Source organism: Falco biarmicus, chromosome 4 (assembly GCF_023638135.1).
Source record: "Falco biarmicus isolate bFalBia1 chromosome 4, bFalBia1.pri, whole genome shotgun sequence".
NCBI classification, from domain to species: Eukaryota; Metazoa; Chordata; class Aves; order Falconiformes; family Falconidae; genus Falco; species Falco biarmicus.
Genome location: NC_079291.1, coordinates 66,437,042 through 66,452,704, shown reverse-complemented (window position 1 = coordinate 66,452,704; position 15,663 = coordinate 66,437,042). Strand labels below are relative to the sequence as shown.

At 45.1% G+C, this 15,663-nt stretch overlaps 1 protein-coding gene across 2 annotated transcripts in view; it reads right to left on the bottom strand.

The window, feature by feature from the left end:
- The window catches only part of STK11 (serine/threonine kinase 11), a 48,883-nt gene that overhangs the window by 12,587 nt on the left and 20,633 nt on the right, over positions 1 to 15,663 (bottom strand). For both annotated transcript variants that reach the window (XM_056335552.1, XM_056335551.1), the window contains exon 7: positions 10,062 to 10,119. In XM_056335552.1, the coding sequence (XP_056191527.1) occupies positions 10,062 to 10,119 (58 nt within the window). The remainder of the gene's footprint in view (positions 1 to 10,061; positions 10,120 to 15,663) is intronic.

Sequence of the window (15,663 nt, the reverse complement as noted above, 5' to 3'; positions counted from 1 at the left end):
GGTAAAGGGACCAAATAAAGGAATGGAGAGTCGTAACTGAACCCGGGGATACCAAACCTACTTTTAAAAGAACTTGATGTAACGGCTGGGGAAATTTATATTGACTTTGTAAAAGGGTAAAAACTCTAACTGAATTTACAAAAATTTAAAGCACAAGAGAACCGATGTTATCTTTAGTAGCTGATGGAACCTACTTTTCCCCAACCTCCGTTTGTGTTGGTTGTGTTGGAAAAGAAAGGCACACCTTGATAAAACTGGAGAGGGCAAGACCAGAGGGAATCGGTGCTGCAGCTGACAAGGTCTGCCGAGGGCTGCAACCCCTGGGCGGTGACCGCTGAGCAGTATGACCCTGACGGGACCTCTCTTGGTATGGGTCCTGACTGTAACCCTGTGGGAAGGTGTGGACATCCTTTATACTTCCAACTTTATATTGAGAAAACAGAGGGATGGATAAAGAAAGGAGAAGGTAAAGAACATCCTTTGTTACTTAGTTGGTTTTGTCATGAGATGGAAATGGAAGTCAAATATGAAGTTCCCACAGCTGCTAAAAATCTGTTTGTAAAACTTGTCAAAAATATAACAAAGAGTAATAGTTATTTAATCTTACCAATTGTTGTATGTAATTGAGTTACCAAAGTGAGTATTGTACTCCTGGGAATATTTGGGGGGTTGTTACTTATCCCCTGTTTAATTCAATGTTTTATTTGATTAATACTATCAGCTATACAGATTATGCAACCAGAAATAAGGAATGGCTACAACACAAAAAGCTATTATTGAATTGGAAACTAAAACATGAATCAATGAGATAAAAACAGAAGGGGGGCTTGTGATAAACGCAATCATGATTCATGTCAAAATAGAATATAGTCTGATAAGTGTAATTGTTGTACCCTGTGTAAATCTAAAATGGTTTGTGACCATTATAACCTGTATCACAATTGTAACGAACAGGCGCATGTGCTTCTCCTTTAATATAAAAACTCCCCCTTCCTCTGAGGCAATCCCTACTTAGAAAAGATTGCCAAAGAAGAGCCAAGAGGAGGAGAAGGTGTACCCTAACGACCCCGTGGAGAAAAAGCAGGATGAATATCCGCGAGAAGAGATTGTTGAAGATGCTGGTATAAAAGATGCTGCTGCTTTTAGGACTCAGGTGTGCATGTGATGGAACTAATTGAGTTCTCCGCGCACCCAGCGCTGTTTTTGCTTATTGTTTCTCAACCTAAATTGATTGAACCCAAAATGTTTTAATTGTTATCGTTTATAACAAGATGGTCCCATTCTATCCCGATATTCAGAAGTACGTGCGGTTTGTTAACGGAACACTTCCCAGCCAGTTTTATACCACTGCAGGTTTTTTTTTTAATATGTAACAACCAAGAGAGGGCAAGTGTCAAGAAAGGCAAGTCTGTCTTGCTGACAACTCTGCAGGGACACCAACAGCTGTGTATGCCACTCCACGAGGTGCTCCATCCACCAGGTGCTTTATCAGCTAAGGAGAAACTAACTTAGCATATTAAAGTCTGCTGCAAGACGCACCGGAGTGCAGGACATCTACAGAAGGGCAGCTCAGGACCTGGGAACACTCAGGGCTCAAACATTTTCTCCATTGCCAACTCAAGGCCAAAGTACCCACCTGTAAGTCAAAACCTATTAGCAGAGCTGTGAGAGCTCCCGAGTTTTATTGTCAAAGCAATAAAAAGAAAAAGAAGAAACATCTCCTGTCCTGAAGCTGAGGCTAACCCAGCACATGACAAAGAGCGGGCAGAATGTCAGTCTAAGGAGAGCGGTATTTACTCACAAGCTCCTTTAACAGGCAGTTTTCAACAAGACCACAGCAAAAATGCTTAACACTTTTTATCCTACCTGTCTCAAGGGACTTCTATTACCATTGCCAAAGTGCTACCATCTGCCCAGTGAAGGGTATCAGCTCTGAAAGCTGCTCTTAATCAGATCAAGAATCCAAGAGGCTTGCATCACATACATCAGCATCTCAGAAGCCATATAGGTGGCCTCTTACATTTTTATCGTATTTCCATAGCAGGGTTCCAACGCTGGCCTGTCTCTGGGACATCTAGCAGCACTGCACGTGGGCACCGAAAGTTTCCTAGAAGTACTGCTGGAGCCTCCACACTCCTAGCGATCCTCTCTTAAATGCAGGTGGGACCAGAAGTTCCTCCTGATCCAGGTACTTCTAACCACCTTTCCAGCCCAAGCACCTCCTGCTACTCCTTTTTTCCCTGCAACGCATCCTGCAACAGGGAAAAATCAGGTGCCGCGGGCTAGCAAATGAAAAGGTCAGGTGATAGCCAACATCAGACAGATGATGTTCTGCTGCCTTTAAAGGTGGTGTGCCAAGCAGCTGGCTGCCCTTGCCAGCAGGCAGGCTGTCCTGCAGGGGCACTTCACTCATACCTTACCCTGGAGGGTCGCTGGACACAGAGTCAGAAAGCATCAAACCCTCCCACAGTTAGGATCATCTCCTGAACTGCAGCCTGCTTTCCTGATAAACTTCTGAATTGGCACGGATATCAGCCTCCCTGTTTCTACGCTGTGGGCTGGATGTTGGTTAAGCCCCCTGGGACCTGTTCTTCCTGGTCTTTGCACAGTAGCAAAGGAAAGAAAAGCCTCACCAGATCAACTGCGCTCTTGTCACCTTGCTAAATATCATGTGGATGCCACTTACCTGCACAAAGGGACACTCAGAACCTTTCACAGAGGCAGCCTAGAAAGTCTAAGCTTTTCCCCCCTGTTTTCCAAGTTTACTTTAGGCTACAAAAGGGTGCTGCCTTAGGAAGCAACTTCAGGTCTCTCTGAAAACACACCTCAAAAGCAGAGCAAGATCTAAAATTATCCCCTCACGGTATAGTCACTCCTTGGGCTGATGACTGCTGCCCTAGACAAGCCTGATGTGACCTAAGTGCTTCCCTCTCCATAGTTTGCACAGGCATCCAGTAACTTCTGGCTAATAACCACCGAGGAGGGCCTGAAGCCAGTCATCAAAGAGCTCTGATAAACCTGAGCCATCTGTTTTTTATCACTCCAGTTCCAAATTCATTTTAGGAAGTAAGGGTTGGATGCACCTCCTGCACAGAAAAACTGTAATTATAATTTTCTTCTAGTCTTGCATTGCTTTGACAGTAGGCCTAAAAAAAAAAGTGGCATTTTAACGTAACTACCCAGCAAACGCAAGGAGTGAGGAGATAAATGAAAATGCAGCTATTGGGACAAATCATCTAGGATTCAAAGGAGGAGTGAACCCTGACCCAGAAACACCCTGCTTCACAATTAGCATCTTTGAACTGTTTTCTCTGTGGTGATGGAGTTTTAAAGTAAGACTACTGCTTGATGAGAAGGACAGTAAAAAAAAATAAAAAAAAAAGTGAAGCAGTCCCTATAGCCTGAAGTTTTAAAAATAAATGTATTTTGGTTAATCACAGAGCATGTCCATGTCGTGCAAGCAATCATGTTCTGTCCTTCCATGCTGACAGTCTGAACGGATGGGCAAGACCCCAAAAATCTGAGGCTGGGATGTTCCACCTCCACACCGATGCTGATCTACTGGCATTTCTTCCACGGTCATACCACAACCATACTGGAAGCTGCAGGATACTTCAGGGAAACAGCAGAGAACTGAATGCAGATCTCATCTGTCAGTACAACCTCTGGTTCGTGGAGTAGCGTCGGCATAGAATCATCACAGAATGGTTACAAGAGTTAAGTAAAAAGTCATCCCAGCCGCTGGACTAACAGGAGCGAGCAGGTCCAGCGTAACTAGATTTGGGGCAACCGTTTGTTTTAACAAAGCCTGTGGATGGCTTTCCTGGTGATGCGCATGGCACACAGCACTCCTAATGTGATCATTTGATTTCCTTTCCTTGGGAGACTGCTTTCGTCAAGGAAGCGACTGCCAAGATAGCAAGTTCAGCCTAGGCTGATCCAGGCTGGCAGGATCATCTAGCGCAGAAACAGAAAAGCCAACACAGCCACCAGTTATTTTTGCCAGGGGCACTGGAGCTAGAGGGATCCAAACTAAATGCCAGGGACCTAAGAAAAATAGAATATACAGGACAAATGAGATCGGAATGACTGTTGTTAAAAGGAGTATTTTAACGGGAGAAAGCCTAGAAGTCTATAGCAACTAGTGTTTTCATTTTGCTGTATCTCAGCTCTGCTTTTTTCTTTCCTTCTGCCCTACTTACCAGGAGAGTAAAAATAGGTTTTTATTAACAGCAGAAACCTGAATCACTGTACTCTAGTCATAATGATTCCATCCTCTGGGAGGTGATTTCAAATACTTGCATATGCATATATGGTAATGAGGATATAGAGTGAGAAGAGAAATTCATTGAAGTTCTAAGAAAAATCAAAGACTCTTGGAAGGAGCCTCAAGCAGTTCTGTATCGAGTAGCAGAGTATTTCCTGGCAAGCAATTTTCCAGCAGGGACAGATATTCTGCTTTCTGCACTGGTGCTAAATGTTATTAGAGAAGATTTGCTCTTCATCTGAGGATCACTGGCTCCATCAAATGCCCTAATCTGGCTCAACTGGCCACTGACTAAGCCAGAAAGCAGCTACCCTCCCACAGTGCAACTCTCCCATCGGTCAGCAACGCAGATCAAGTCCTTCCTCATCCTGCCTTCAACCACTGACCCTAAAACACGGGCTGGATTAGAGTACTGCTGACAGAGTGCCCTGTTTCACCATTTACTCCCAGGCTCACTGATGTCTTCTGAGCCAACTACACCGGCACAAACAGAGCCATTTACCTGGTGCTCGCAGACTACTGCTTTACCGCTGAAGGAAAAGAAAAGCTTTTGCAGATCTCAAAAGCGCCCCTTGCCCAGAACATCCCCAGGAAGAGGCAGATTCCTCTCTGGTCTGTGAAACATTTCTTAGCTACTCTTAGCCCTTTGAAACAGAGTGAAGGGAACAGTAGTAAGAGATTGTTTCCTATTACTTTGCAAGCTTGTTGAGAATGCCTGCAAAGCACAGAAACCACCACAAGTTTTAATTATTGCACAAGTATTAATTGTGATCCTGCCAGTTAAGAAGTAGCATCCAGACGGGTTGCTATGATCTACACGGGGATAAGACAGTAAGGGTCAAGGACTGAATGAAAAAAGGAATCTGGGTTGACCAATGCTTAATGAGCCTGTCTGGTTTGCAGCTTCCAAGCTCAAATTTTACATCAGAAGTCATCACTCTGCTCTTTTCAAGTCCTGGGATAAGCAAGGTTAAAATAAGAATCAGTAAGCACAGCTGCAGCTTCCAAATACTTACAGCTAATTCACTTCCCATTCTAGGTCACAAATATTTCAGTTTGCTTGTTTTGTATACGGACAATTTTCTCTGAAACCAGATGCAAAGCTGCAGATCACCATCCTGCCAGCAAGAATCGGTTATGAATGATTCTCCACCTCCTGTGACACCACGAGGACTTCAAGCTTACTGGAAGGTCACAGGCATCACAAGAAGCAACTAACAGCATTCCAGTTTAATTCAGTCCTCTTGCAGACAAACGTGGAAGACACACAACAGTATGCCCTGGGGAAAGGCAACACATGCTAGCAATAAATATATATCGGCATCACTCCAATCACTGCTCCAACTCCTGTAATAGGCAAATATCCATGCTTTTAAGCCAGGTTCATAAAAAAAAATACAAATGAGTAAGAAAGAAGCCATTTTGCCCTAGCTGATCCCAGGGCCAAAGGGGATAGTTCAGACTCCTATGAGGACAGGGGTTCTAGAGACTCACATTCCTTTAACATGCCCCACACAGTTGCATTATGAAACTGATTTGCAGAACGTGGGCAGAAGAACCAGATTCCTTCCACATGCCTGCCACACAGAAGGCAGGCAGACCCAGGTGCCTTGGCAAAAAAAAGGAGAGGAGTGCTTTTTTTGTCTGTGTCCTGCTGAGGGGAGGTTACTGCATGACACCGTGATGGAGAAGGGATGGGAAAAGCCCATGAGTGTACATGCTGAAGCAGAGGTTAAGGGAAACTCCTCCACTCCCTCAAATGCAGGCACAGAAGGCAAGGAACACGTTCAGTGCCTGCAAAGGAGTCTACAGTGGCAACAAATCCCAATTTCCAAGGGGTTCGGTACCTGGGGTTTGAACAGCATGGCAGAGCACCCAACAGCTACCCTCCAAACCTCTCGGGGAGGACTCTGCGGTGAGCAAAAGCACTCAGGAAGGTGGCACAGCAGCCTCTAGGAGGTCAGGAGGAGACACTAGCCCAGCAGGTTAATTTGCATCTCCACTAATAAAAGGTGGAAGTGCCTTCCTTTTCTTGCTATAAACTCTTGCAATTATATCTATGACTGAACAAATTAAGTGTGACACTTCTCTAGAAGGAAGGCAAGATGGTTGCCTTGGAAACAAGGGACAGAGGTAGAATTCTGCATCCACTTCATCACTTTAAGTGCTGCAGCAGGGTCAGTGAATTGGTTACAAAATGCAGTGAACGCATTAAGCCCTTCAGCAAAAGCACTGGGTAGAGAGGAGATGGTGAATAATCTATAGGGAACAGGTTGTTAACTCCCTGGCTCTTGGCAGCTTTTCTTCACTGCCCCACATCCCCACCCCGGGAGTACAAAATATTCACAGAGGTGAACTAAACGTATCACTTTTCCATTGATCATCATCCTATCCAGCTCCTTTTGGGAAGAGCAGCTTTCAAGGCTCTTTCATTGTTATTCAGGGGTCAGCTTCTGGCAGTTCATAAACTCTTAAGATGACAGGCTGAGAGAGTTTTAATTCCTTTCAATTTACAACTTGTAGGTCTGCACTGCACAGATTGACTAGGTTTGAAAAGCCTCTGAAAGCAAAGAGAATTTAGCTTTGTCCTGCTGAATTAAAACAAAGTGCAGAAACACGAGTTTGATGCAAGAGTTCAGCTACAGAAGTGAGGAGAGGAGGAAGGCAGCTGGCAGGTATTAAAACTAAGCAGACTTCCTACAGCGTTGTTCAGACAGGGCTGCCACTGGAAGGGGGGAAAGCGTGTGGAATAGCTGACGAGAATAAAGGGAGGAATGGCAGAATTACTGCGGCCAGGCAATAAACACATGCCAGGCTGCCTTCTCTGCCCGCTGCAGCTCTGTTGTTTCATGGAGCAACACTCAGTACTTCCCCAGTGTTTCCCCTGACGCGCTGATTAAGCCTTTTATCCTTGATCCCACTACGAGAGCAAGAAACATCACTTTCTAGAAGGTGCCACACGAGCTGTTTAGCCAGCTCTGGCTGGATGCCGAGTGCCCAGCAGCTCCACAGCCACAGGACACCCGCTCTGTGATGCTTTCCTTGGGAGCACCCTTCCCTGCAGGACAGGGGAACACGGCTGCTTGCTGTTGTGCTGGCACGAGCCTGGTCTAGCAGCGTTTGGCTCTACCGCAAAAAACCGCTGCCCAGGACACAGGGGCTATTCCTGTTGATTTTCAGTGCACTTTGATAATCCCAGCTCTCCGTATGAGCAAGGCACCAGTAACATCAGCTCAAAGACATAAAAGGAGACTTCCAGCAGCACGGAAAGGCACCGGGTAATTCTGGTTTGAGCCAGTCTCCATCTCAGCAGGGCAGCCCGGGTAAGTCGCTTGATGTTTCTATAGTCTAGTTCCTGTGCCTTAACACATGCTTTTGTGGGAGGAGTGTGGAGAAACCCGAAATCATTAATGACTATTACTCCCACATACAGTAGAAATCTAAGGATTCTAGAAATCAAGACTTTTCCTACTAAAATGCTTTCCAAAAACCCTCTGACAATATCTGAATGGCTACCTGCTGTCCTTCCGATTGCTTTGTTCAACTTAAAAAATTTTAGAAATCAGGGTCAGGGCTAAGCTTCTCTTCTATTTAAAGAACAGCCAGGAGAACCAAACGCTGGATTCTTTCACACAATGCTACTCCACAAAAAGGAGATGGACAGACACATCCAAAGCCCAAGGCTGCAAGCTCTGCTGTGCTTGATGTAATTACTAGGATGCCACAGCAGGAGGAAGGAGGCAATTACTAATAGGGAAGAAAAGCCTGTTAAGAAGCACTGGCTAAGCTCACAGAAAACTAATAAGGGACTAAGCCCTGGAAATGCTCCTGTGTTTGCAGGTAGAGTCTTTCTTCAGCCCCTCTCAGGGCTATGAGATGAAAAGCCTCACCACCAGCAGCTGTGCCCGATTAGAGGGCAGGCTGTGCCGACACAGCACAGGAGATTTGCGACTGCCCTCCATGCCAGAAGGGTGCTCCAGTTTCTCCCGCTTTCTAACTACAGGCAGATTCTCTAGAGAAACCTCTTTGCTTCCAGCTGGGCAAAGCTGACACAAAAACTCCCTGCCACACAGGAGAAGTATAAAATCAAGTATACAGAGTTGGATAACTAGCTCAAATACCTCGCAGACAGTGACACATGAGAACCAGCTACGCTGCCCCAAGCTTCGGGACAGTTCACCGCAGCCTTTGCACCCACAGCATCGATAGGAAAGAAAGCGCTTTTCTCAACACCTACTAATTACTCCATTGAGTTAATTCCTGCCATGCTCCTTTACAGTGCTCACTGACAAAGCATCGGTTTGACATCACCGCCCTAGCACTAGCTGTAATGAACAGGAGAACTGCTTCATTACGAAGTACAAAAGCATACAGTGCTTTGCTGTCTGGCTTGAAGCACTCTAGTCCTCAGTGGTAGAGGGGAGGACAGTCAGGAACAGCAGGAGCTATTGTTTCGAAGACCAGCTCTATATGGTGCTTTAAATGCCAGGCAGCATTTAAGAGGCCAGCCCCAAGCAGTCTCTTTTATGGCCCACTATTACTGGGAGGCATGTGCACAAGGCAAGGCAGGCTTGAAAAGCAAATGCCTGCTCCCATCATCTCCCAGACCCAGTGAAACAAGCAATGCACAGTGCTTGGCTACTATTAAAAGAGTCAGCCTGACTGCTTAATTAATTGACCAGGCAGCTCCGTAAGACCTGCCTCCCCAGCCTCTTTGATCTTCGCCAGGGGTAGGTTGCAGTTGCTCCTCTGCAGAACGCCAGTGCAGTTCAAGCCTGTCAGGTTTTGTTCTGTGGCTCCTGCAGATGCCTTCCATGCCATAACATCTACCAGGGATCATCATCTGACAGCACATGGCTACCACCGCCCGTTTTTTTTTTCCAGAGACAACAAGAAAATAGTGCTTTTCCTGCCTGCAAGGCAGCACAGAGCAGGCCCATCACCTTCCAGGATCAGAGCCTTGTTTTTACAAGGTTCCCAAAAGCTTTCTGGGCAAGCTTGTAGGCAGGACCTCTGCCGAGCAGCTGCAGTCCAGCAGGCAGCTCTGCCTGTCCTCAGAAGCACTTCCTATTCAAATAGGAGATAAGCTAATGCAGCCTCCGCAATGAAGCATCCTTATGATGCTTTTTGTTCTTGTACTTTTATCCGCCCAGGAAATCTCTGCTCAGAGGCAGCATGTTCAAACAGATCCTTTAAGAAAAAAAAAAAAAATCCTCAGAGATAACGGGGCCTTCCCCCCCCCCCCCAGACAATGGCAAGGATAAAGGGGCAGGATATGGGGGAGGGAGGAGTATGACATTAAAGAGAAAGAAAAAAAAAATCCTATTGTCCTGGAACACTTCTTTACATACTGATTCCATATGGAGCAAATACCAAGGGATATTTCTGTCACCAGACTGTCCAGAAAACCAGAACTAACACACAGTACTAAACAGTCCTAGTTCAATAACCCAGCTCTAAGGAACCCCTGTTCTTCTGCTCCATTATTACTAGCTAACCTCTGAAAAAAATATCCAGAACCCTTAATTATCAAGAACCAGTCATGCTAGGAACATATTTTCAACATATTCATCATTTACCAGTTAGCAATTCAAATGTTTTAACCGGATGCTCTAATAGGAGGAAAAAAAGCCAAGTAGGGGTTGCCAGGGCTCCAGCAGAGCTGGAGGAAGGGTATCTAGTGACTTCCATGTGTCTGCTGTCAAAAGGAAAAATGAGTTGAGAGCAATAGCACAGGTACATTAGCATAAGAAGCAGAAAGAGAATGACTAATAGGAAGAAGCTGAACACTCACTTGTGCTGCCTTATCTGCTGTATTGAAAATCTCTTGGCTGGGTCGTATTCAAGCATCCCTGAAAAGAAGGAAAAAAAGTCCAGGTGTGATCACAGATGCTCTCAGCCAAGTTGAAGACAGGAAGCATAAAGCTCTACCCTTCCCTCCCACCTCCCTCCCCACAACAGCAACTGGTGTGTCCAGCCCTCCTGGCAGCTTAGGAAGCCTTTACCTCCAGGAAGAATATGCTGCATTGGTCACAGGAAGCTCAGCACAAAATCCCAACTCGATTGCTGACTACCTGATCAAGTCTCCTTCCTCAGTTTTCCCACCTGCAAAGTGGATACGACCTTTTCCTCCTCCACACTGCAGGGACAGAGGCTTGCACAGCCCTGGATCATATGTCCAAGTATGTTTTCAGGCAAAGAACATCAAGACTTTGCATTTCATAGATAATGCTATTGAACTTTCTCCATGGAAGAGCCAAAGCCTTAGGCACAGCATCTATCCAGTTGCTCAGCATCCCAGAAATTCTAGTCTAGTGAAATTCTACTCTGGAAATACAGATGAGGAGAACTGACAAAAAAAATAATCCTACTGTCCATCCTTTTGCCCTAGCCAGGAGTTTGATTTCTGGCATCATCTGCTAAGACAACTGGGGTGGGGGTGAGAGAGAGTGGGGGAGAGGAAAAGTAGCTTATCTGTATTCTCTCTAGGAGAGAGGGAGGTGGATTCCTTAGATTCATGAGATGCCCACTCTGCTCTACTGCCTTTAAAAAGCTTCACAACTCAACAGAAGGGAAGTGGCAAATTTTGCCATATTCTCCAGAAACTAGCCCCAACGTGACCTAACAAGTCTCATGCAGCAGCAACCAAGATTTCTCCAATGAAGGTTCCAAGAATATATTTGTCTAACAAAGTCTCACTGCTGTACGTTACAAGGAGTTTTGCTTTTACTGGATGCTATCTCCTTGTTGCTCTTAAAGCACTAGCACCGTTGGAGTCTTGCACAGGCAGCATGAAGAGGAAGGTTTTGGAAAGAGGTGGGAGAACAGGAGGACCTCGTCTCCAGCAACCAGAAGAAAAGAAAGGCTAGGAAGCAGAACAGTGTCAAACAGGAGTTAACGTCAGGATAAGGAGCAAACAGTGCAGAGTGCTGGTGAGAGCCAGTACAAGGACACTGTGAAAAACACAAGGATGGGAGATACGTTTGGATGGACATTTATGAAGGGAGGGCTGGAAAGAGACATTGCAGTTCAAATAAGAAGTTGCAAGGGCCTCACAGACGAGTTTGTGCAATACTGTTGACCAAAGCCAACGGAAGAGATAAATCACCAGCAGTACATGTGATTAAAAAAAAGCTGATCCAGAACATCTTCCTTGCCAGTTCAGTTTGTATCACATTACTAACAGTAATGAATATGGGCACAGAAAATGTACAGGGTGGAAGGACTGAAGTTTTCCCCCCCAGAAACCAAAGTACAGTTTGCCATGGCAATTCATAAAGGTTTATCAGTGCTGATGACAGCACCAATAGCTTTAAGGCAGATGGAGTCACTACTGATCGACATGACATCACCATGAAGGAGGTTAAAGAAACATGGGAAGACCTCTCCAGGTTAGAGAAGGTCAAGTGCATCAGAGGCAACTGGCCTCATAAACTCAAGTCACTGGGATCTTTAGAGCCCAATTCTTCAGAGCAATTTAGACAGAGCACACCAGAAATTTGTACTTGCCTTGTTGAGACCATAAAAACCACCACTTGGCTATGTTAGGGGTACACGGCTGAGCTCAACTGGAGCTACAGCAACAGCTCCCTGCTCAAGAACTCTAAACCTTGACCCTAGTTCCTTATATCTGGTATCTTCTCCCCTGAATAGGCCAAAGCCCCAGAAACAAGCAACCAGCAGCTCCAGACCAAACCCGTGTGTGGCAGGAGGTGATTAATGCCAGTGACAGTGCCAAAAGCCGAACAGCTCAGCTGCTAGGTCTGTTACTGAGGAACACCACTGAAAGGGTATTTTGAGATGGTTTCACAGTAAGAGCGAGAGAAGGGAAGGTACAGTTGAACCACCTTCAGCAGAGAATGGATTTGATCCTGAATCTCGCTGCAAGGTGCTGCAATGCTTGTAATGCAAGATACATAGCTTTTGCAGGGCTAATTCCAAGTTGTTTCCTCACTTTATCCACTGTTAATGAACTGATGCTGGAGAAAGCCCTTCTTTTTTCAGGGAGTACTACAAAACAAACACCCCTACAGTTAAAAAAAAAAATAAAAAATTAGTTTAACACTGAACACAGCCTTTATCAGGGCCTTTCTCCGCAGCAAGGGTCCTTGCAATGCACATTCCTCCTTTCTTTTGTACCCCAGCATGCATCCCTAGCAGTCCCTGCAGCCTTCTCAGAATCACAGACCACCTGAGGTTGGAAGGGACCTCTGGAGATCACCTCGTGCAAAGCTCTTGCTCTAAGCAGGGTCAGCTTGCCCAGGACCATGTCCAGCTGGGTTTCAAACATCTCCAGGGATGGAAACTCTACAACCCTCCTATGCAACCTGTTCCAGCACCCAACCTCCCTTGCAGTAAAGGAATCTTCTCCTGCTTTGATGGAATTTCTCCTCACCTTACAAGAAGAGGAACAAGACAGGAAGGTGGTTCAGAGAAAAAAAAATATCCCACACCTAATTAAATAACCTATTAATAAGGTTATTAGGCAGTAGTTTCACAGCTGAGCTGCACAAATGTGTTGGCTTTTTTTTAAAAGGAAAAAAAAAAAAGAAATAGGACTGCAGAGAGATCTTACATGAAGTCTAGGGGACACCAAAGCAAGAACTGGCTAGGTTACCTTATTAATGTAGTCAGAAACAGGTAAGTCAGGACACCGCACCCCCCCCCCCCCCCCTTTATTTATTTCAAGACTCTTTTGGAATCCAGCATGTTATCATCAAGGTCAGGATAAGCTGCTGCACATCCAAGCAGATACAACTAGAAACTCTTCACAGGAATGTGAAGTACAGTGGGATTTCCTCAAGGCTCTTGCACTTTCAGATTGGGATTCATTTCACTAGGGTGCTGCAGAAAAAGAGTTGCAAGATGATAACTGACCAAGAAGAAATTTACTTTAATGAAAAAGGACTGTATTTTGGGCAACGTTTGAAGGAAAGCAGAAGGTCCAAGCACCAAAAATGTATGTTCATGCATTCAGCTCTGTGACTCACCCATGGCAGCTCTGTGGCTGAAGTCTTGTACTGAAAAGAGACTTCATCAAGACACAACATCATGTACTATTCACCAGTCAAGTCACCTAAGTGTCTGCCCACAGTAACCACACATACTCTCTACCATTTACGGTAAAGATTTCCATGAAGTTTATCTGTGAGTAGAGATGAGACACAGTGTAACAGGGCAATTCTTCATGAGTATGCCTACGTTACAAACCTCTGCTCCCGTGGTATTTCAGAAGGATTCACTATGCCCGTACATGGGATATTGTGTTCATCACAGCACACCAGTAGTCTCAAACCCCCTCCAAATCATGTCAAGTGGCAATCCAGAAACTGGAGACCATGAACCCATCTTGAGCTCCTTACAGACTCCAGCCCACACACTTCAATAATGCTGAGCAAGCACAGCATTATATCATCTGGTAGAATATCTCGTTTTCAGCAGACAGCACAACCTTAGCTATGAGAAGGAAGAAATCTAACAGCAAGAGTTAATGAACTCCACCTGGATTTCACTTCAGAGCCTCCAACTCAGATCAACATTTAAAAGAACCGATGTAAAAGCAGTGTAAGTCCAATTGGTAAAATGAGACAGGACTTTTCCCCTCTCCTTCATCCTCTGCAAGCACAGCCAGGAGTTCTGATCAGAAACTCCCTCTGCAGGCAAACCTTGAGTCTTTGATCAAACAAGTGCAGAAGGTTTGCCACTGGATGGGTTATAGACACCAGTTGGATCCAGGGACTCCCTGCTTCTAACAGAATTAAAGCATCCCACTGCCATCAGAATGCACATCCTCTCAGCATTCCTGTAATGAAAGGTCACGGTGGTTACACAAAAGTGAGAAAACAAAACTCTGAGAAACTAACTTGTTCCAGGTCACAAAGTCTGTAGCAGAGCCTGGAAGTCAATCTAGATGTCTAATGCAGAGACTGCAGTCTCAGAGCTTTATCTTTCAGTAAAAGTACATTAGAAAAGGAAGAAGAAAAGCTGACCTTGTGCATTTTTCTTGTCCAGAAACAAATTGCATACAAGTTGATAAGTCATGTGCAGATGGTGACAGAAGAACCTTATGGCTATTTATAAACGCTTCCACTCTGACACATCTTTACTGACTGCACACACAGAAGCCAGAACAGTACTAGCCCTTCTCTCCCTCAGTGAAGAGTATAAATAAAGCTTCATCCCTGATTAGGGAGACAAAAAGAGGAACAGCATCCCAACTAATCTGTTGAAATACAGTCATGCAAGTCTCTTTACAACTCAAATACTGTAGAAGCTTTAAAGTCCTCTAAACTCCACTTCTTCTGGAAAGAGGAACAAAGAAAAACAAACTCAAGGGGAAGAAAAAGTAAAAACCCACTACAAAAGTAGTCAACAAAAGAACAGGAAAAAAAACCCCCAACCTTAAAAAGTGCATGCTAGTGTTTGCTTCACAGCTAGACTGGTATTCTGGTCAACACAGCACTTCTAGCCAGAGAGCAAATAAGCACTCTGCAACATGCTGAATTCTTCCTTACAAGAAAACCAGAACAAATGCTTGCAGCACTGCAGAGTACTTTAAAAGTCTTTTAAAAGCAATGCAAAGGCAAAACAAAGTCTCTAGTGAAATAGAGCTGAGCTGTGGGTGTCTGTGCTGCTCATACGAAAGCATCAGCCAGTCATTGACAATATCTGATCTGCAGGCTTTCGATTCAGTTTCAGCCTGCTGCAGAAGTAGCAGGCACCTACCAGGAAATGCAGATGTTCTGGTGGAAACGCATGAACTAAATAAAGCATTCAGGTTTTGTCACCATAGCTACGTAGTATCACCACTGCAAGGCTCAGCCCTCATCTGCAGCAGATGCTTTGCTATCTGCCAGGCTGTGGAGGTGCTCAGGCCTCCAGAGTGGAGCGAGCCGCAGCAATTCCACTCCTTAATTCAATCACCTCAGGTCTGCCAGCTACTCTAAGCACTAGAAAAAGTGTGTCAAACCAAACAAGGGGAATATTAGAAGCTTTTGCCAGCTTTTACTGCTTAACAGGTACATATGACAAGATGAGGGGTGGGAGAGTGCTCTCCGGTGAGATGGAGGGAGGACAGACAGAAGAATCCTTAGGGCATCCCACTGCCCTGGAAGAAAGGGTCAAATTGGTAAGAGACACACAGATATCTCCTCCCAGGCAAGCTCCTCTGCCTATGGAACACACTCGACTTGCATCTCTGTAGTGTCCAAACACAGAAGGGATGAAGACAGACAGCTGCTAGGATGAACGAGGCAACTGAGGCTGTAAGAGATGGACAAAGGGCATCAGGTGCAAGGGCTCCTCTGTTTAAAATGAGGCAGAAAGAAAAGAAAGAAATTCTGACTCCAGGTCTCATACAAGGGATGGAAAGAGAACTTAAAATGGGAGTTATTCTG